This window comes from Sinocyclocheilus anshuiensis, unplaced genomic scaffold (genome assembly GCF_001515605.1).
Source record: "Sinocyclocheilus anshuiensis isolate Anshui unplaced genomic scaffold, SAMN03320099.WGS_v1.1 scaffold145, whole genome shotgun sequence".
Taxonomy (NCBI): Eukaryota; Metazoa; Chordata; class Actinopteri; order Cypriniformes; family Cyprinidae; genus Sinocyclocheilus; species Sinocyclocheilus anshuiensis.
The window spans coordinates 1,393,205-1,411,654 of record NW_015537973.1 but is presented as its reverse complement, the minus strand read 5'-3'; the positions used below and the strand labels follow the sequence as shown (position 1 = coordinate 1,411,654).

The 18,450-nt window shown below is 36.7% G+C and overlaps 1 protein-coding gene across 1 annotated transcript in view; it reads left to right on the top strand.

The window, feature by feature from the left end:
• Positions 1–18,250, top strand: part of vegfc (vascular endothelial growth factor c) — a 36,834-nt gene extending 18,584 nt beyond the window's left edge. The window contains exons 5-7 of the mRNA XM_016463777.1: positions 11,654–11,757; positions 15,627–15,945; positions 17,181–18,250. Of these exons, the coding sequence (XP_016319263.1) occupies positions 11,654–11,757; positions 15,627–15,945; positions 17,181–17,295 (538 nt within the window). The 3' untranslated portion in view covers positions 17,296–18,250. The remainder of the gene's footprint in view (positions 1–11,653; positions 11,758–15,626; positions 15,946–17,180) is intronic.
• The last annotated feature ends 200 nt before the right edge of the window (positions 18,251–18,450 follow it).

Genomic DNA, 18,450 nt, shown 5'->3' with positions numbered 1-18,450 from the left:
CGACTCATACTGTATTTACACGCTTACAGTAGTTCTGCAAGAGAGTGTTTATTGCTCAAGTCAAATCACTGTTTCCCACTGTGGAGCACACTGTATCTTCTTCAGTGTATTGAAATGCTTAATTTGATACATAGAGAAACACAGATGGCCTTGCATTTTAGACACCAGAGAAATAGAGACAACCTGAAAAAAAATTTCTCTAGTTCCAAACCCATTTTCTTTATTTCTGATACCTCTGCCACTCCCCTTGCTGCCACAGTGAGAGATGGAGGAGTCATTTTAATTAGCATAGAGCAGAGCGTAGACACATGGCGAGAACTGTGAACTGAGAAAGAAGATGAATCAACAGTAAAAATCTTCAAATTTATTGCTGTATTAGCTCGAATGTTTTCCATAATGCAACTTAGCATGTTTAGCATTTCTATATTATGTAATGTTTAATCATTATCTAATGTACCGTTTATTCAGATTGAATCTTAATTTGTTCCAAAAAAGTAGGTTAAGAGAGCTCCCTAGACATTTGGGAATCCCTGTTTTAGACCATGAAATATGAAAATGTGTTTTGTTTTATACTTAACATGACTTAACACTGTTGTATAAAAGCAATAAATCAATAGAGATTGTGCTATATTGCGGTTATTGGGATGGCTGTGCTTTGGAGTCATGTTTTTGCATGCCAATAACCACGATGTAGCTCAACCTCCATAGTGTTTTTTGCATGAAATCTTTTTTGCAAAGGTGTTGATTGTAAAAAACAAAATGAGTCGCAAAATACTGTCTTGAATAGAATTGGAACCCTGAGTCTGTTTTCTATCTCTCAGTACTTTTTAGAATGAAGCACAGCCCCTGTTTTCAGCCCTGCGTTGTTCCCTCACATACTTTGTGTAAATGTTTACCATCCTCTCAAAGAACGAAGGATTAGCCCATTCGCCTGTTCGTGACAGAAGTCAACGTGCTAAACTGTGACTCATTGGCACACGCAATGAGGAAAGGAAAGAAAAGGAGTGAAAAAGACTTGTTAATAATGCACGCTTTGTGTGCGAAAACAGCGGCTGCTCTTTCTGTGTAGAGGAAACCTATCAATCCCACATGTGTGGCAATAAAAGCCAGTTTGTTGCTCCATTGCTCAGAGATCTGTTTGCAAACAGGAGGAGAAGCATCACAGAGATGTTGGCCATGTTGGGAAAGGCAAAGAGGGTGACACACTTTGGAAATTGGCCTTTACACATGCCATGTGCTGCTGCCGTTCAACATTTGATGACTTTGTTTAGCTCCCTGTCAGATGGAACAGGAGGTGTTATGTCATTAAAAAAATGTGAACTAGTTGACAGCTTTTGCTTGATGCCTTTTGCATTGTGCATTTGGTGCTGTACAGTGCATTCAAGGCATTGCTAGCAAATACAAGTTTAGCTACACTAACTTCATTGATTGTGTTTACAAATGTCTCCATAATTTCAACTTCATTTCAAATAATTTCAAATCATTCCATAAACTTCAAAACGCTTCCATAAATCAAATTGTTAAAGAGTTATTCACCCAAAAAGAGACATTTACTCACTCACATGTGAATCCGAACCCATAAGGCACATATACAGAGATTTTTACTGAAGCCTGAGAAATTTGTTTGCCTCCATTGAAAGTCTAATCCATCAAAACTGTGATGCTTTAAAAAGTTTATAAAGACAAAAGTAATCCATATGAATCCAGTGTTAAAGCTTCTGAAATATTCTGAAGAGTCATGATCACATTTACATGATTCATTTACCACTTTTATTCACACATAAACATTGATCAGGGCACATCTATGGAGCACATCAAATATGGTACTTGCTTGAATTACGAGAATAAACCTCAGTTCTTGGTTCTTGTAGGAACTCAAATGTTCTTTCATGACACACGAGAAAGAACCCAATTGGTTCTCGGCATCAAGCAAGCATGTTTAATCTTCTATTACCCTCTGAGATGTGCTCTGTGTATGAGATAAATTAAAGTATCAAGCGTTTGGAACAGCGTGAGGGAGACTAATTGATGACAGAATTTTCATTTTTGGGTGAACTGACCCTTTAATTATTCATCATGCATGTTTGCATGTCAAATCAAAACATGTTAAATGTTAAAAAGCAACCCTGAGTCTCTCAGTGAAGAACTGGAGAAAATAACTGTTTATTGTTATGTGTTTCAGCGCTGTTTTTTCTTAAGCCATCCCCTGTCAAAGTGATTTGCGGTAGGAGGAGTGAAAAGGAAAGAGGCATCATCCCCCCACTAGGTCCTGCACAGCCAGGCCTTGCTTAAGAAAAAGCAGATGTGTTCCTAGGGCGACCTGCACTGTGGAAGTGTGTTATATGTTGTTTTGGTTTCCTGGACACACTGAGGCTTCATCTCCTCATTCCTCTCGTGCTTTCACGCAAGCGGGGACAGCATAACGTCTGCGCATGTGAGGATGCCACTTTTTAGAGATGGAGAGTTCAGTGCGGACGTGCAGCTTTACCTTTTGCTGACGTCATTTACTGTGCTTGTCTCTTTAATTGTTTACAGCTGTCTTTACAGCTGTAAAGGTCAACACCCGGGCTGGGAACTTGCTGTCTTGCGATCTTGTCCATGTTGCACATTGTGCTTTCTGAATTTGTTCTTGAATAAGAGAAGGTTTTCGTTTAATCTGACTCCAAGGCCAGATTAATTCAAGATCACTCCAGGTCAGCTTTGAATGCTTTCAGCTCGATTCTAATCTTATATTTGGAAAAATCCTGCCCAAACCTGTGCCATCTGATAAAGACGAGGGCAGTCTGTTCTGCCAGGGGTTTAACGCAGGGTGGTCCGCTTCAAGCATCCAGCTTTGGACCGCAAGGTGTTAACAAAGTCTCGCTTTTCTCGCTGTTTGCCGTGACGGAGAAAACGTACGTGTCTCACCTCAGATGTGTGGTCTAGACTCTAGAGTGTAATGTAGCATATAAACCCTATTGGTGTTATCAACGCTTGTGCAATGAAATGGCAGAGGGCTGGTAGTGATTATCAGCAGCTGGCTCGTGGTTGCGTTTCACTTTCTCTCACTCTGTATTGTTTTGGAGGTGATGATTCACTATGTTAGGAAAATAGAGGCTCTTCAGGAGGAGAAACATTCAGACATCACTGGGGCTATCATAAACAACTCAGACTGTTACCTAATGACTTTTGACCTTCAGCTGCTCTTTATGTGCCAATATGCGTGTGTGTTTTTCATCAGTTCATCAGGATTTTACTATTGTTTTTCCACTCTTTCTCGTAAATTACTAAGTTCTTATATAACAACTTCTCCAGAAAGAACTTAACACCAAGAATGAATGAGTGACATAGTTGTTTATACATAGTCATTTTGGAGGGAGCTGTGAAACACCATCCCCTTACTCTATTATTCTGTTTATGAAATGTTTATAGTATGCAAGTTCAATTTTTATAGCCTACAATGTATATAGTGTTGTAGCAGGGCTCTTGCAATGTAAACTACTCGATTCAGAATCAGAAAGAGCTTTATTGCCAAGTATGTTTACACACACAATGGATTTGTCTTAGTGACAGGAGCTTCCAGTGGAGAAGAAAGACAATATACACAACAATATGCAGCCATATAGGAATAAATATAAAATATATAAATATTTTCTATAAAAATGCAGTGTTTTGATGCAGTGTAACCTGACTTACCTGTAGGCTGTTTACAGTTGGGAAGCAGTGCTGCAGGTTGGTGCATTAATATAGATGTTTAACTGATGTGCATATTTCAGCTGTGTTATGGCTTTTAATGTGGCTCGTCCAGTCATTCATTATGTATTCGGTTTGTTTTCAGTATGTTTTCAGTTTGTTTTAGTTCAATTGTTGCATGGTGTGATGCAAAAACGTCTCTAAGTTATGTATGTAACCATGGTTCCCCGAGGGAACGAGACGCTGCGTGACCAGATGCTAGGAGCTGTGCCCCCTCAGGGGCCATGCCCACAGCTTCCATAACTCCGGGCGGGGGTGAAGAATGGCACCCCCCGCCTGACAGAGGAGGTCCCTCCTGATCGGAATCACCAGCGGTGAGCCGTCGAGGAGGGCCACCAAGTCCGAGAACCATACTCGGGCCGGCCAAAACGGGGCTACTAGCAACAGACGGACCCCATCCCGGCGTACCCTCTCCAGAACTCCCGGGAGCAGAGCGATTGGGGGAAAAGCGTACAGACGAAGCCTCGGCCACGTCTGCACCATGGCCCCAGGGATGTAAACTGCTCTTAGAGAGAGGAGCTTCCCCTGAGCCCACAAAAGGATCTGGCACGCCAGCTTGTACAAGGCCGTGTGTATCCCCCGCCGCCAGATATCGTGGGCAGGGAGGAACACAGCGTTTGTAATGCCGTTCGCTCGCCATAGACTTTTTTATGATTGTTTTTTTATATATGCTTGTGCGGACAGACAACAGTAAATACACAGACACATACACAGAGCGCTACTGAAGAGCAGAAGCTGGTTTGCGCTCTGCCGGATGCGCTTTTATACTTTCTGGTGCTTACGTCACCCCGCCCGTGACGTCTCGCTACTCCATTGGTCTGATTTGACACTTGCTTCAGAACGCGGTCACGCAGGGGCGTTCCCAAAGCGATCTCGACGCAGCTCGAGTTCCTGAAGGGGAACTGGCTTAATTTGTTGTAAATAATCTGTTTTTGTGGTTTGTGACCTAGTGCATCAAAAATGTACAGTATATAATGAGAATATTAAATATAAATAGAATATTTTAACAATATTTAATTCACTTGAGTATAGTAATTACACCATTCTTATGTAATGCTTATACTATGGGGGATGTTGAATGCTTGAATATGATTGGTTGATTAATGTTCTAAGGCATGCAGTTATTTTTTTAGGAAACACACAGGTAAAGTGGTTCCAGGCAGGTTTACTTTATCACTTTGTCAGATTATTTCAGTTATTTCAAAGGTCCTTGTAACCTACAACAGCAAAAGAACCACATTGCTTTGTTTCGTGTCATGCCTACATTACTACCTCAGGTGTGCATTATTTTTCTAAAAATTCTTTGGCCTGTCATCAATTATTCCTTATTTAAAACATCATTAGAATGATTTTCCTGTAAAAATAACAATATTGCGATAATGCATACTCTTATCTTGATATTAAATTACCTTCATACCGCCAATACTGCTTTATTCTGTTGATCTGAAGATCTCCTGGTTACAGCAACTGATTTCAATCTCTTGCACATTTTTTTTTTTATTCCTGGAACATTTAGCAGTCCATTATTGTAGGTATGATAAGTAGTGTTTTCAGCATTGAGAAATACAGAGTGAAGAGGTTGATGTGAAATATGTCTTTCTTTGAACAGCCGACCTTCATTTTGGCATTTTAATGTGATTCAAAGTGCAGGCCGACTATCCCTTGTAGCATAGTTTACATTAACATATGGAAAATGATATTTATATGCTCTTTAGACTTTTAAATGTAAATCAGTTGAGCTGCAGACCTCTTCAGACAGCCCCCAGCAAAGAACGAATCAGCTCTGTCTAACAAACAACATATGGGTTTGTTGAATTACTGTAGAGGTGGGAATGCGGATTTGTCTCTACAGTATGTGGCCTATGGACGTGTATGGCAGTGTAGTCGTATTAGAAGCATGTTCTCCAAGTTTTCCTAGCTTATATATTATCTTTCTGACACCTTGCTAGACTAAATGGAGTCTTCTGTTTTGCGTTACGCAAGGTGCAAGTGCACATGTTAGTCATCCAGAAGGTCGTCTTCCGCCTCACGTGGACCATATCATAAGTTCTTTTTAACTCCCCCCTCTGTTCTCAGGAATGTGTTGTCTTATGCCACTGAGCATATGGTAATTGAAAACACATTGAGAACCTTGTGTATGTGTAGTTTACCACTGAACCATTTCGGGCCTAGTCGGCAATTTGCTTTATTTCACGGTTCTGATATTCAACAACCTGTTTCCCTTTTTCTAAGTAAACACCCGCAACACTAATTATGCCGCCATCTGTTTGATTAGCTTGCATGGTATGTTTGAAGTTTAGAATGCAGAGTGGACTGACATGTAATGGTGTTTACAGTGCATTGTGTCAAAAAACTTGTTCTGTCATCAAATACATAACACACACTGTGTTCAGTAGGGGTGCAATCTCAACACTTGCGTCAGTTACACCTACTGTTGCTTTTGTTGCCATAAACAAGCTTATTCAGTTGTTGCTCAAGTTTTCATCATATGCCTTCAGACAGACAGCAATATTCTGATATTCTAGAGTATTTGACTCAATTTGGCTGTTTGCAGTCTGAATTTAAAAGAAGCTTTGATTTTTAGAAATCAGGTTTAAACCACATTTTTTGGAATGCATCTTCTGAAGCATCTGTGACATACAAATTGCACAGTATCTCATTATCTTCATATAGAGTGTTATGAAACATTCACAACATGAATAATGGAAAAATCAGCCATTTTTAAACATAATATTGATCATAAGATGCTTACAAGAGGCTAATTTTCAGTTTTTCGTCCTCTGTTTTCTTTCCATTCTGGCTACTCATGCATAATATATTAGTACTTATAATTAAAAAAAAAAAAAAGTATTTATTTATTATATTAGTTTGTATGTATATATATATATATATATATATATGATGAGATGATTAATATTATTATTTTAGTGTTTTGTTAAAATAATAATATTATGATTTTAAGAAAATATTGTAGAATATGTTCTCTTTCGGCCATAACATTAAAATAATTATTGGCTTCAGTATCAGCCAGAAATTGTATATCGGTGCATCCCCAATAATGGCTATTTTCTGTCATACACTGCATATTGACTACAGAGAAACAGATCAGATTTTATCATTTGCCAAATGACATTGTGGACAGTCTGTCCTAAAGATCAGATGTGAAAACCAATTCAGATTTGTGTGCAGTGTGAACAAACCCTTAATGATAAACAGTTCTACATGGGTAATATATCACCCATGCCGTCTAGGTGGAAAAGCAGTGATTTCATGGACCGCCAGACAGGAGGGTTGATCTATGCATGAGAATGGTCTTTCGCTGGACCTGATCCAGTCTTGGGTCATGCTAACTGGTCCTGACCTCTCAGCTTTTAGCCAAGGGAGGTTAATGATAGTGGACCTGTAACTGGAGCTGTTACATCCGAGTCAGTTCTCAGCAGGGTGTAAGACTGAACACACACACACACACACACACACACACACTTGCACACAGTCATACATATCTTTCAGTGCAAAGGTTGAGGGCAGACCGTGAAGTCTCATGTCTCTCTGATCTAGAGGGGAAACTCACATCTGAGCCTGGTTTTTCGCTGGATAACTCTGAAGCCAAATCTGCCCGGGGACCTGACATTATGCCCGAGCCACTTAAACTCACAAAAACAGAGAGGACGAGAGAGTGGAGGGTGGTAAAGACAAAGGGAGGGAGTAAGGGAGGTGACAAAATAATAAATAGCATGGGTCTGAATGGCCCCAACCTGATCATTCACTTCCACATCTTTTTTTTTTTCTTTCAGAAAAATAATTTGCTGTCCAAGGACTTGTTCATGAGTGGTATTTCCTTTAGGATAGACTTGGTGAGAGAGGGGTCTGTAGGTCTAAATGTGACTTTGTAATTGGCTGTGTTCAAAGTTAACCCACAGTAAAATCTAAATTTGGTTCTAGGCGTAACATGTACCGTCCTCACCTGTTTTATATATTAGTATTTCACAGTATACTGTGTCAATGTAATGTCCATATGGAAGAAATGAAGGCTATACAAATCATGCAGTTAGTTAACGTTACATAAAGTATTTATTTAAGCAGAAACAGTGAAACATTAAAGCAATGGTTAAATGATGTGATCATAATGATTAGAATATTTGAAAGAGTTGGAAGTTTTTTTTGTTGGTTCAGAGTTGACGTCATCTGAAGTCCTCACAAGGGGTTGGCCTCATCTCATCACAGGTGTTGGGGTCATCTAAATCTTCATGATAGGCTGGATCCAAACTAGAGCTGGCATGAACTTTATTTACATCCTGATGTAGAAACAGAAAAGCAAATGGAGAATAAATAATGTAGCTGCTGTTCATAATATTTCAAATAAAAGATAATCATGTTCATTTGATCTGATAGAACTATAGTACAAGGTTATGAGATGCATTATGTGAATGCTTGGCTAAAGAAATGTGTCTTTAATCTAGATTTAAACCAGGAGAGTGTGTCTGAGCCACAAACATTATCAGGAAGGCTATTCCAGATTTTAGCAGCCAAATGTGAATACGCTCTAGTAGTAGTAGTAGTAGTACGTTATTTATCCCCTTGGGGAAATTCTGTTTCAGTGAGTTTCAACATGCGTTTCACAAAAAATAGAAAGACAAAAAACATATCAACAAAAACACAAGATGTAAGTGTTAAAAAACTATCTTTCATTTAAGCATTTCACTGCTCATGGTAAAAAGGATCCCCCCCCCCATATTTAATAAACATTAAACATCCTAAATCTTCGACCTGAAGGCCAAAGTTCAAGCTTAACATATACAATGGGTGCATATTATCAGATGTAATTTTCATTGCTTTACCTCCTTCCTTGAGGACATTGATATCCTTGGTACGACCAAAAGTTGAGAGTTTTGTGACCTTAAAGATCATGATGGATTGTAACATGATAAATACACAGGAGCTAAACCATGTAAGGCCTTATAAGTAAACAGTAATACTTTGTAATCAATACTGAACTTACATTATGCAATACAGTGTATAATATGCTACCATGAATGATTCAGGTTGCAATATACGTGGATGTCTACAAGTGTTTAAACAAAATTAATAGAAATATGCTTTTAAGAGCATTTGATTGTACCAAAGCTTTTTTGGTCATTGTGTAGTCATTTTTTCATAGTAAAGTAGTCATTGTGTAAGGATAGCAGAAATAATTATTAAATGAAACATTGGTAATAATAAACTTAAATGCACAAATTGTGGTCAAATCATATTAGCATACATAATTCAAATTGTTTAACTGTTCCTAAAATATATCCAGGTTCATTAGTATTTAGTGTTGTTTACTTCGAGATTTTTTTTATTTTTATTTAGTTAATTAAATATTTTTGTTTTGTTGAGCAATTTTGGATATTGTGATTATATAATATTGAAATAAATTATACATTTTTAAAACTATAATTTAAAATAATCTAAAAATCTCTTCTCCCTACCATTATATGTACTCTATCAGCAGTACTGTTATATTTATCACATATTCTACTGAATACAACCTCAGCTTTTGTGTATTTGTGTTTGAATTGTATCCAACTCAGTGAAATTAATAATTTAATTGACATTAGTAATAACAACTGACATGTCAAAGATGTCTGAGCCATTTTTTTTTTTTCAATGCTTAGGCTAAACATTTTTAACATGTTAGTTATCAGTTCTGTCCCCATGCTGAAAATATGCACAGGCTATTTGTTTAAATATGAGAGAAAGCCATTTTAAACACATCATTCTTTGTTTGTAGTTTTCCCAGAATTCTCGCCAGCTTCTCTTCATAGTAAGCCACTACATGACATTTTTAGTGAATGGAGTCTTTCTAGGGGTCAGGAAAAGCATTGCACTTGGCCTTTCAGTTTAACTGGACTGTATGGATTGTGGCAGTTTAACTACATAGTCTTACTCTTACATCAGTTTCTTAGATTTATTGATGTACTAATAATAATTTTAAAAAATACTGCATGCTAGAATCTATGTTTTATAGCTTGACTTCCAACATCGATAGTCAAATAATCTACGGATTAAGTCATAATTAAAACTAAATCTCCTTAGGCCGCACATTGTTGAAGTTTATAGATGCCTTACAGCTGTGGATATATGTAAATGCATTGCAGATGTTTAAAACAATATGCCTATACACTGATTACACTCAATGCAAATGGAAAAGATGGCTTGGAATTCAAAGAGGCTTTAGAAATGACCTCCTAACACAGTTTAATAGAACAGGACTCTCCTCAATGGGTTGCTCCGTATCATTTTCCTTGCCTGCAGGCAATATCGAATCCCAGACGATTTGCAGTCCACACTTAATGGAAAAGCAAAGCAATGCTTCACACCAGTGTCGATCCACTCTTAGCGTAACACACACTTTCCAATTTTGCAGAATCATATCACTTCACAAAAGAGAAGCCAGAGTAAAGTTTATCTTGGGTGAAGCCTGTGATTTCACTGCCCAGTAGCTGCAGCCTGGACTTAAAATCTGAGGCCATGAGAAGATAGATGGATAATGGAGCAGACAAGACGATGAGTTTGAGCTCATCTGTGACTTCAGTTTGGATCCTCATAGTAGGCAGTGTTGGAGTTGGAAAATAAATTAAATGGAAAAAAAAATAGATGTGTCAGTTGGTTGTTGAGCTTAATTTTGAATTGATGTACTTATTTATACATTTATATTTTAGTATTGTTATTTTTATTTCAAGGTTTTATTTATTTATTTATAACACAATGCATTTCTCCTTTGAAATTATTATTATAATTTTTTTTTATTAAATTCTTTTCACTGTTTCTGGGAAGAAAAGGCATGTGTAATATGCCTTTTGAGGTTAAAAGTTTAAGAAATCGCACTGAATTGCAGAAATGAATCACAACACTTAGTACATTGCACAATATTGAAAGAATTACAATAGCTATATTGGGACCTGTGTATCGGAAAGTATTGAAACATGCCATTTCTGGCAAATTCCACTCCTACATGCCTGGCACATCCATAACTTTATATGGTAAAAATCTGTTTCACTGCATGCAAAACGTGATAAATCACTTCCTTCCACCGTGTCTCATTTTTGATTACTTTGCATGTACGATTTTCATGAAAAACGTCCTGTTTGAAATAATATTGCTTCACTTGTTTCCCGTTATATGTGTTAGCTGGCAAAATGGCAAAATCCATATGAACACTTGAAACAAAAATACATTTTTGTTTGTTACTTAAGAACATTTTGAGTTCTTAAAATATATTGCAGTATTTGTGGCATCTGAATAAGCTATTCGTAAGAATCTGATCCATACTGTTCATGATTTAAAGGATTGTAATGTGCTTCTACTTCATTCAGTAAGACCTCCATGCCAACTACACCATGTGCTACTGGTTAGCAGAGCAGCAAGGGACTCTGATAGCATCACTCCCTCCTTCCTTCTGTCTGAAACAACTCTGACTCTTCCATCCTGTTGACAGACTGCCAGAGTCATGCCAAACTAAGAACACAGTATAAAATGTTGTGCTTTTTCAGGACAGTTCCTTTGAGGTGTGTTTACTTAAGAAATGAAGTCAGTGATCAGATTGAAATATATTTGTAATCAGTGAGGTCATCTTCCATGTCCTCTTTGAAAGTTTGTTTTTTTTTATTATTGAATCAAAGAATGCAAACAGGCTAATTTGCAGTGAGGTTAAGACACACACAGCCTGTGATCAAAAGAGATGTGTCTATGAAATTTTACCATCCTCTTATGAATAGAAATCAGTTTCTGAGTTATAACAGTTTAGTCAACAGCTAACATTTCTTATGTGAGTCAGCGCTTGTTGAATTGAGACTTTAATTATTTTGCCTTTTATTTAGGGTTTTTTTAAACCCACGCTACCGTCTGTCCCCTTGCTAATCACTTATTTCCTCCACAGATGTCATGTGGCAAATAAAACATGCCCAGAGAATCACAGCTGGAGCAATCGCTTATGCAGATGTGTGCCACTGCCCGACACCCTTTTTTCAAAACCACATTCTGGTAAGTGCTAATGCACGTTTACAGCCTTACAATGCTGTGTTTTGCATGTGTGTTTGAGCATGACTGTATGAAAGAGAAACAAACTTATACCACCAATGAGATAACTTATTTTCTTTACTAACTTCAGTTTTTGATGAATATTAATTTAATTCATTCAGCAATATTGGAGCATAACTTGGCAGACATTCGCCACTACAGAAATATATCCATATACAAGAAAACAAAGTTTGTAGAATTATTATATTAATGGTTTTGGCATGCTGATTTAAGTCTGTTTTCTCAGATATCATGAGTCACGCTGAAATTATTTGAAGCAGTTTAATATGTTATGGATAAGTGTGCTTTGCATGTAATCAGTGTTCCTTCAAATTTTTGTTCTTGCTGAGCAAAACCTATTTCTATTGGGCAAATCCGTCGGCCACCTTAGAAGAAACCTAAATTATAACAGACCTCTTCAGTGTTAACTGTGGCATTCTTTACAAAGAAATTCTGTATATCTAATCTAAAGCAGTTCATTTTATTGCTCTTTATTACATTTGACTTTTATGCAGTAACTAAAGCATAAATAAGAATGAATGACTGAATAAATAAAATTGCTTCAGTTGCATTTAGAACAGCATATTTATTTATTTAATTATTTATTAAATAGCTATAATTGGTATTGTATGCTGTTCTAAATGCAGTAACTAAAGCAGAAATGTATTTATTTATTTATTTATTTATACCATATTTATTATTTATATTATAATAGATAAATAATTGGTATTAATGCTGTTCTACATGCAATAACTACAGCTAAATGCAAATTAATAAATAAACAAATATGCTGTTTAAATGCAGTAATAAAAGCAGAAATTGTATTATTTATTTATTTAATGCATATTATTTATTGATATAAATACAAACAAACAAATATTTAGTATTAATATGCCAAAAAGTGCAGTGACTAAAATGAGTGAACTTATTTATTCATTCATTTATTTATTAAATATGTATTATGAAATAAATAAATATGCTGTTCTTAGAATGGGTGGTGAAAGTGCAACCTTGGTGTCCACTCTGGAATTAAGGAAATAGTTTGTCATGAAGGCAGAGTGCAATCACAGAGCGAAACTCTGCAATCAACACCCCTGACTACATGTCAACAAAACAAAGCCTACAAAAACACGGTTGAGTTTCTGCAGAGAGGAAAGCTGCCATAATAGCTGCTTTCAGCTTTGTGGCAGTCGTTCAAGCCAAACAAAAACATCCCCAGCAAAGTGTGCTCAGTTAAAATGGGATAATTGCTCATTCTCACCCTTCTATCTGATCTCAGACCTGAGTTCTTGTTCAAGTGGAGCATGATGTAAATCAGGTTCAGTGTGATGGTAGTGACATACTTGTCTTCCTTACGCTTAGTAAATATGACAGGTCAAACCTGATGTGGATACAGCAGTCTGTTGGTTTATGCACACAGCATAAGAATGCATAAGCTGTGCAGTCAGAAGACCCTAAGGCTAAAATAGGCATAAATACATAGTGCATGTGTGAGTGCAGATAAAACAGCTGCACTCATATTGGGGCACTATATTAAATTTGAAAAGACAGGTTGATTTGGTGTGGATGGTTATGTTGCTTTAGCATGCTGGCCAATTTTGTTGACTGTCATACTGAAATGGAATAATAGATTTGCGTTCAGCTCCACTGTAGCGGTTGGGGAGTGAAACAGGTAAAATGAATCTTTGCTAAAGCAGAAACACTAGGAGGAATGTGTCGGTTGCTTCATGGAAATGTCCCACGTCACCTTTTACTTGCCGCAGTCTGTGACAGAAAAGCTTTATACTGCATACTGTAATAGCACATTATCTTGTGGGTCAGCTTACTTTGACTACTAATACCTAAGCATTATGGACTCACTTCTTTCCAGTTGTGTAATTTCATGTTCCCTCTCAAACATATAAATGCTCAAATGTAGCACAAGCTTCCTCAGCTTCAGTGGGAGGTTGCGTAAGATGAACTGATGCTATACTGATATAAAGGGTCATTTTTTCACCACTAGTACTTTCACTCTCTACACCTCCTCCCCAAGTCTGTTCTGTATGTCCTTTGAGGCATATAAACATAGCTGAAATGCTTTGAGAGCAGTTATGTGGCTTGACCATGACAGAGCACCATTGCAAAAACACTGATTGCTGTCAGAGCGTGCAACTTTGGTTGGATTTCGTTTGGTGCTTGTTTAGCAGCATTTTGCAGCATGGAGTTTTTTCTTCTGTGACTGTATTTGTATGGTGTGAATGGATTTTTTTTTTTTTTTTCAGATATGTGGCTTGATTGTTCAAGTGTCAATGATAAATAAGGGTGTCCAAGATAAAGAAAAATATAAAAAAAAAAAAAAAGTTTATACCATTTTCTGAAGATGTTTACATTTATTGATTTTAAAAGTTTAAAAGTAGGCTAATGGTACATTGCTTACTCTTTGTATTAAAAAAAAAAAACAACGTAAGTATATTTTTGAAGGTAACAATATAATTATTTACCAAAATTATTATTATTATTATTGCATGTTGTGCCACATGACATCTTATAACAGTTCAGTTCTTTGTTTTTTCATTATGATATAAAAACAGTTGTATCATTCAGATATGTTTAACTTTATGCCCCCAACAAAATCTAAATTAATTTTAATAATAAAAAAAAAATACAAATATATTATTCATCAGAAAAAAAGCATAATCATTGCAAGTATGAAATGCAGTTTTTAATATATTTTTGAAAACATTTAATAGGTCCAGACAAAGTGAGTGTCATATCATTGTCCCCCAATGATCTTGCACAGAATGCATCTGATCTGCTCGAGTCCAGTGAAGCAAATTATATATCCAACCTCATTTAGCCAATCTCCTAATATTCTAATAAAAACCATTTATCCATCTGAATAAAAGTGCTTCAGAACAACTATCTAAATCCAACACCTGCAGAAATGTGCTCTCAGTGTTTTTCTAACCAATATAAATGCTGACTTGAATCTCAAGTATGGTAAGTGAGGTAAACCCCATATCTCTCATAGGGAATACATTGTGTGAAATCATATATGTGCGCTGAATCCGCAGTGATATTTTTAAAAAACAGCCTCTGTGTTGTGAAAGAAGTTTTTTTTTTAAATGTGGTTTTTCTGACAAAACCAGACCAGTATGGTACCTTTCCAGTGAAAACCAAATATAGTTTTTTATTTACCGTAACTGAGCAGTTTCCCAAGAGAAATGTCTGGAAAAGACAACAGCAAACCACACTACAAAAATACCATTGACACGCCATGAATGTGACAACAACTTAAAGTTAAAATCATTCTGGTTAAAAATAATATAACATTTTGTCTATTTTTCAAGGTTCTCTGCATATATGTATAGCAACAACATGCTAACAAAAAGTTTATATGGCTGTTTATAAACTCCTTCTACATAACTTCAATTCTTCATAATATGGCCACGATTAGCTTAATCATTAGAAAACACAAACACTTGTGACAGGAATTCACTTTCTCTCTTCAGCCAAGTTCTTAGGCCATTTTGTACACTCCAAAACAAAGGAAGAAATATACTGTAGTAGAGTTGAATTAGCCACCGAATGTAATGTTTTCATCAAGTTGTAAATAAAAACATCTGTTTAGGCCTTTGGGGGTAGCATAAGGAATGCTGGGTAGAAAGCTTGTATTGCTAAACGGTTTATCATGTCTGACAAATGTGCATGCTGGACATTGTTCTTTACTTGTGTAACGCTCTGGGAATCAGCCAGGCATTCCATAGCATTGACAAAAGATTTCCTCACAAATGTAAAAATAAGTCAACATAAAATAAGGACTTCTTTATTTCTCTTCTTCTCTCCATCTGCAGACATTGATCAAGACTTCTGCGGCCCCGACAAAGAGCTGGACGAGGAGACTTGTCAGTGTGTTTGCCGAAAAGAGCTGCTAACAGCAGGCTGTGGACCGCACCGCTACCTGGACAAGAATACCTGTCAGTGTGTGTGTAAAGCAAAGCCCTCTTCCTGCAGGCCTCAACAGAGCTTCAACAAAGACACCTGCCAGTGCACCTGCGCCAAGGTGTGTCCCAGTAGTCAGCCTCTCAACCGCACCAAATGTGTGTGTGAATGCACAGAGTCCCCTAACAAGTGCTTCTTAAAAGGAAGGCGGTTCCACCCGGCCACGTGCAGGTGAGAAAAGAGTTTGCTGTTATTTGTCAGATGTAAAATGATTGTGCTTTCAGATACTGAGAGAGTGTCATGCCAGTCTGCCAATGGAGGGACAAAATATCCCAAACTGACCCCACTGGTTGAGTCCATGTTGCTGTGTTGCTGGTTCTGCCTCACTTTACTATATAAATGATGTTGACAGGGCAGCCATTACAATTCCTTTTAATTTTAGTTATCATTTTGATATTTTTATTTAATTTAAATGTAATTTACTCAAATCATTTCCCATTCTTATTTGATTATATCTCCAAACATGGACGCACTGTTATATATGGAATATACAGAAAGCAGGGAGGGAAAATAAATGCTTGGTTTCCTAAACAGTATTGGTTTAAACCTTAGCTAAATGTTTCATATGACATGGCTTTTCATGCTCTTTCCCTCTCTGACAAAAAAAAACTCAATTTCTATTAGTTTCAGTTTCTCAACCCCAAGGCCCTGTACCATTACCTCATTTTAAGGTGATTTATGCTTTATGTAGCAGCATAGGACAGCAGGAGACGAGTGCCTATGGTAGAGCCTAAAGTTTGTGAGGTAACGCTTTACAATAAGGTCTAATTTATTAGCATTATTTAATGTATTTGCTAACATGAACTAACAATAAGCAATGTATTTTTTTACAGCATTTATTCATCTCTGTTTATGTAAAACAATAAATATACAGCTGTTCATTGTTCATGTTAGTTTAGTGTATTAAGTAATGTTACAGATGCAAAATTTGATTTTAAAAATGTATTATTAAATGTTGAAATTAACATTAAGGTTATTAAATGCTGTAGAAGTATTGTTCATTGTTAGTTCATGTTAACTAATATATATTTTAAAAAATAAATAAATAAATAAATAAAAAATAAAAGATTCCTTATTTTCAAATATTACAATTTGTGGAAATGTGTTTAGAAATTTGTATTTTTCCCATATTGTCTCGCAATACAGTTTATATTAATTCACACCCTCTGTTGTCAAAGTGTCAGAAAATTACAGTATATTTCTATCAGTTCCATCATTTTATTATTTTTCAAATATATTCTCTTATTATTTTTGCACATTGATCAACTTTATATAAGTAATACTGTGAATGGTGTTGATTTTTAGTATTTTAATAGTTAAATTGTTCTTTACAAAATGCTGCACTTAAATGCTACAGTGATGATATCAGATAGTAATACCTATTATTTCCCCTCTCTTTTTCTTAGTTGTGTCAGGCCGCCATGTAACATGGACCCCAAGAAAAGAGGATGTAACAATAATGAGTATTTCAGTGAAGAACTGTGTCGCTGTATACCCACATACTGGGGGAGACTGAACTAAACACAACTAAGCGCAGGTGGCGCTGACTGCTAACGGACACGCTGGCATTTAGAGCAGTGCTGTGTTTGGCTGCTGCTTATCTGACTCACATGTGCTAGTCATGTGGACTAGCGTCGAGTAACGGGAGACAAGAAATGTCCACATTTAACCCCACATATCAAACATGGGGTGAGCTTTCAAGAACCGAGAGAGATTTCTAAAGGCTGGAGCCATGTTTTTTCATTGTTTTAATTGAATTGTCTATTCGTCTTTGTCAGATAATGATTATATAATTTATTGCCATGAAATGTTTTGAAACACCCTGGTTCATAGCATTCATTTCGAATCTCTGCGAAGAAAAATACACTGTGATCAATATTTTTGTATCATGTTAAGTCCCGTAAAATAAAGTATAAAGTTGTATTATATATTGTTAACTTATTTATAAGCTGGACTATCTAATTGAAATAATACTGCACATGATTCAAATGTATTCAGTTTTGACTATCAAATGTATGCACCTATCATTCCAGATGAAATTCTATCAAACTGACAGTGCAAGCTGGCAAAGACATGTTTTTTTGTGCTGGAAGCATTGCTTGTTGACAATCTAAGACCATTACGCAAGTCACCCAACAATATCGAAGACTTTGAACAGGGAAATACAGCACAATAACCTACGGACTATTTAAAAACCGGTGCTACATGTATGCAGTTCGATACAAGTTACATCGGTGACAATGTACACTTGGATTAATGGATTCCACTTACGTCGCATCCAACCTGCCTCCTTAAAAGCAGTATAAAGTGGAGAAAGTGGTGTATGAATGACCTCAAGGTTGGAGATCAGTGGTCTTTAAGACTTTTGACCTCAGTGGATATGTACATAGGAGCAATGTGATTGGCCCAACTCCACTTGGTATCCGCCCACTGTTTCAGCTTGACACTGTAAATATAATAAATCACCTCTGCTTCCATCCCAGTCCTTTTGTCTGTGTCTGCCAAAAGTGTGCGTGTGATTTTTCACTGTTACTCATTCCATAGAACCCCCCTGTAGCTCCATAATGAAACCATAATCTTCAGCCATCGGGTGGGAAGGATCAAAAACAAGCTGTGGAGCTAAATCCAGCACATCCTTTGTCTTCAAGCATATTCATATAGCAGGTGGCCTCCTTC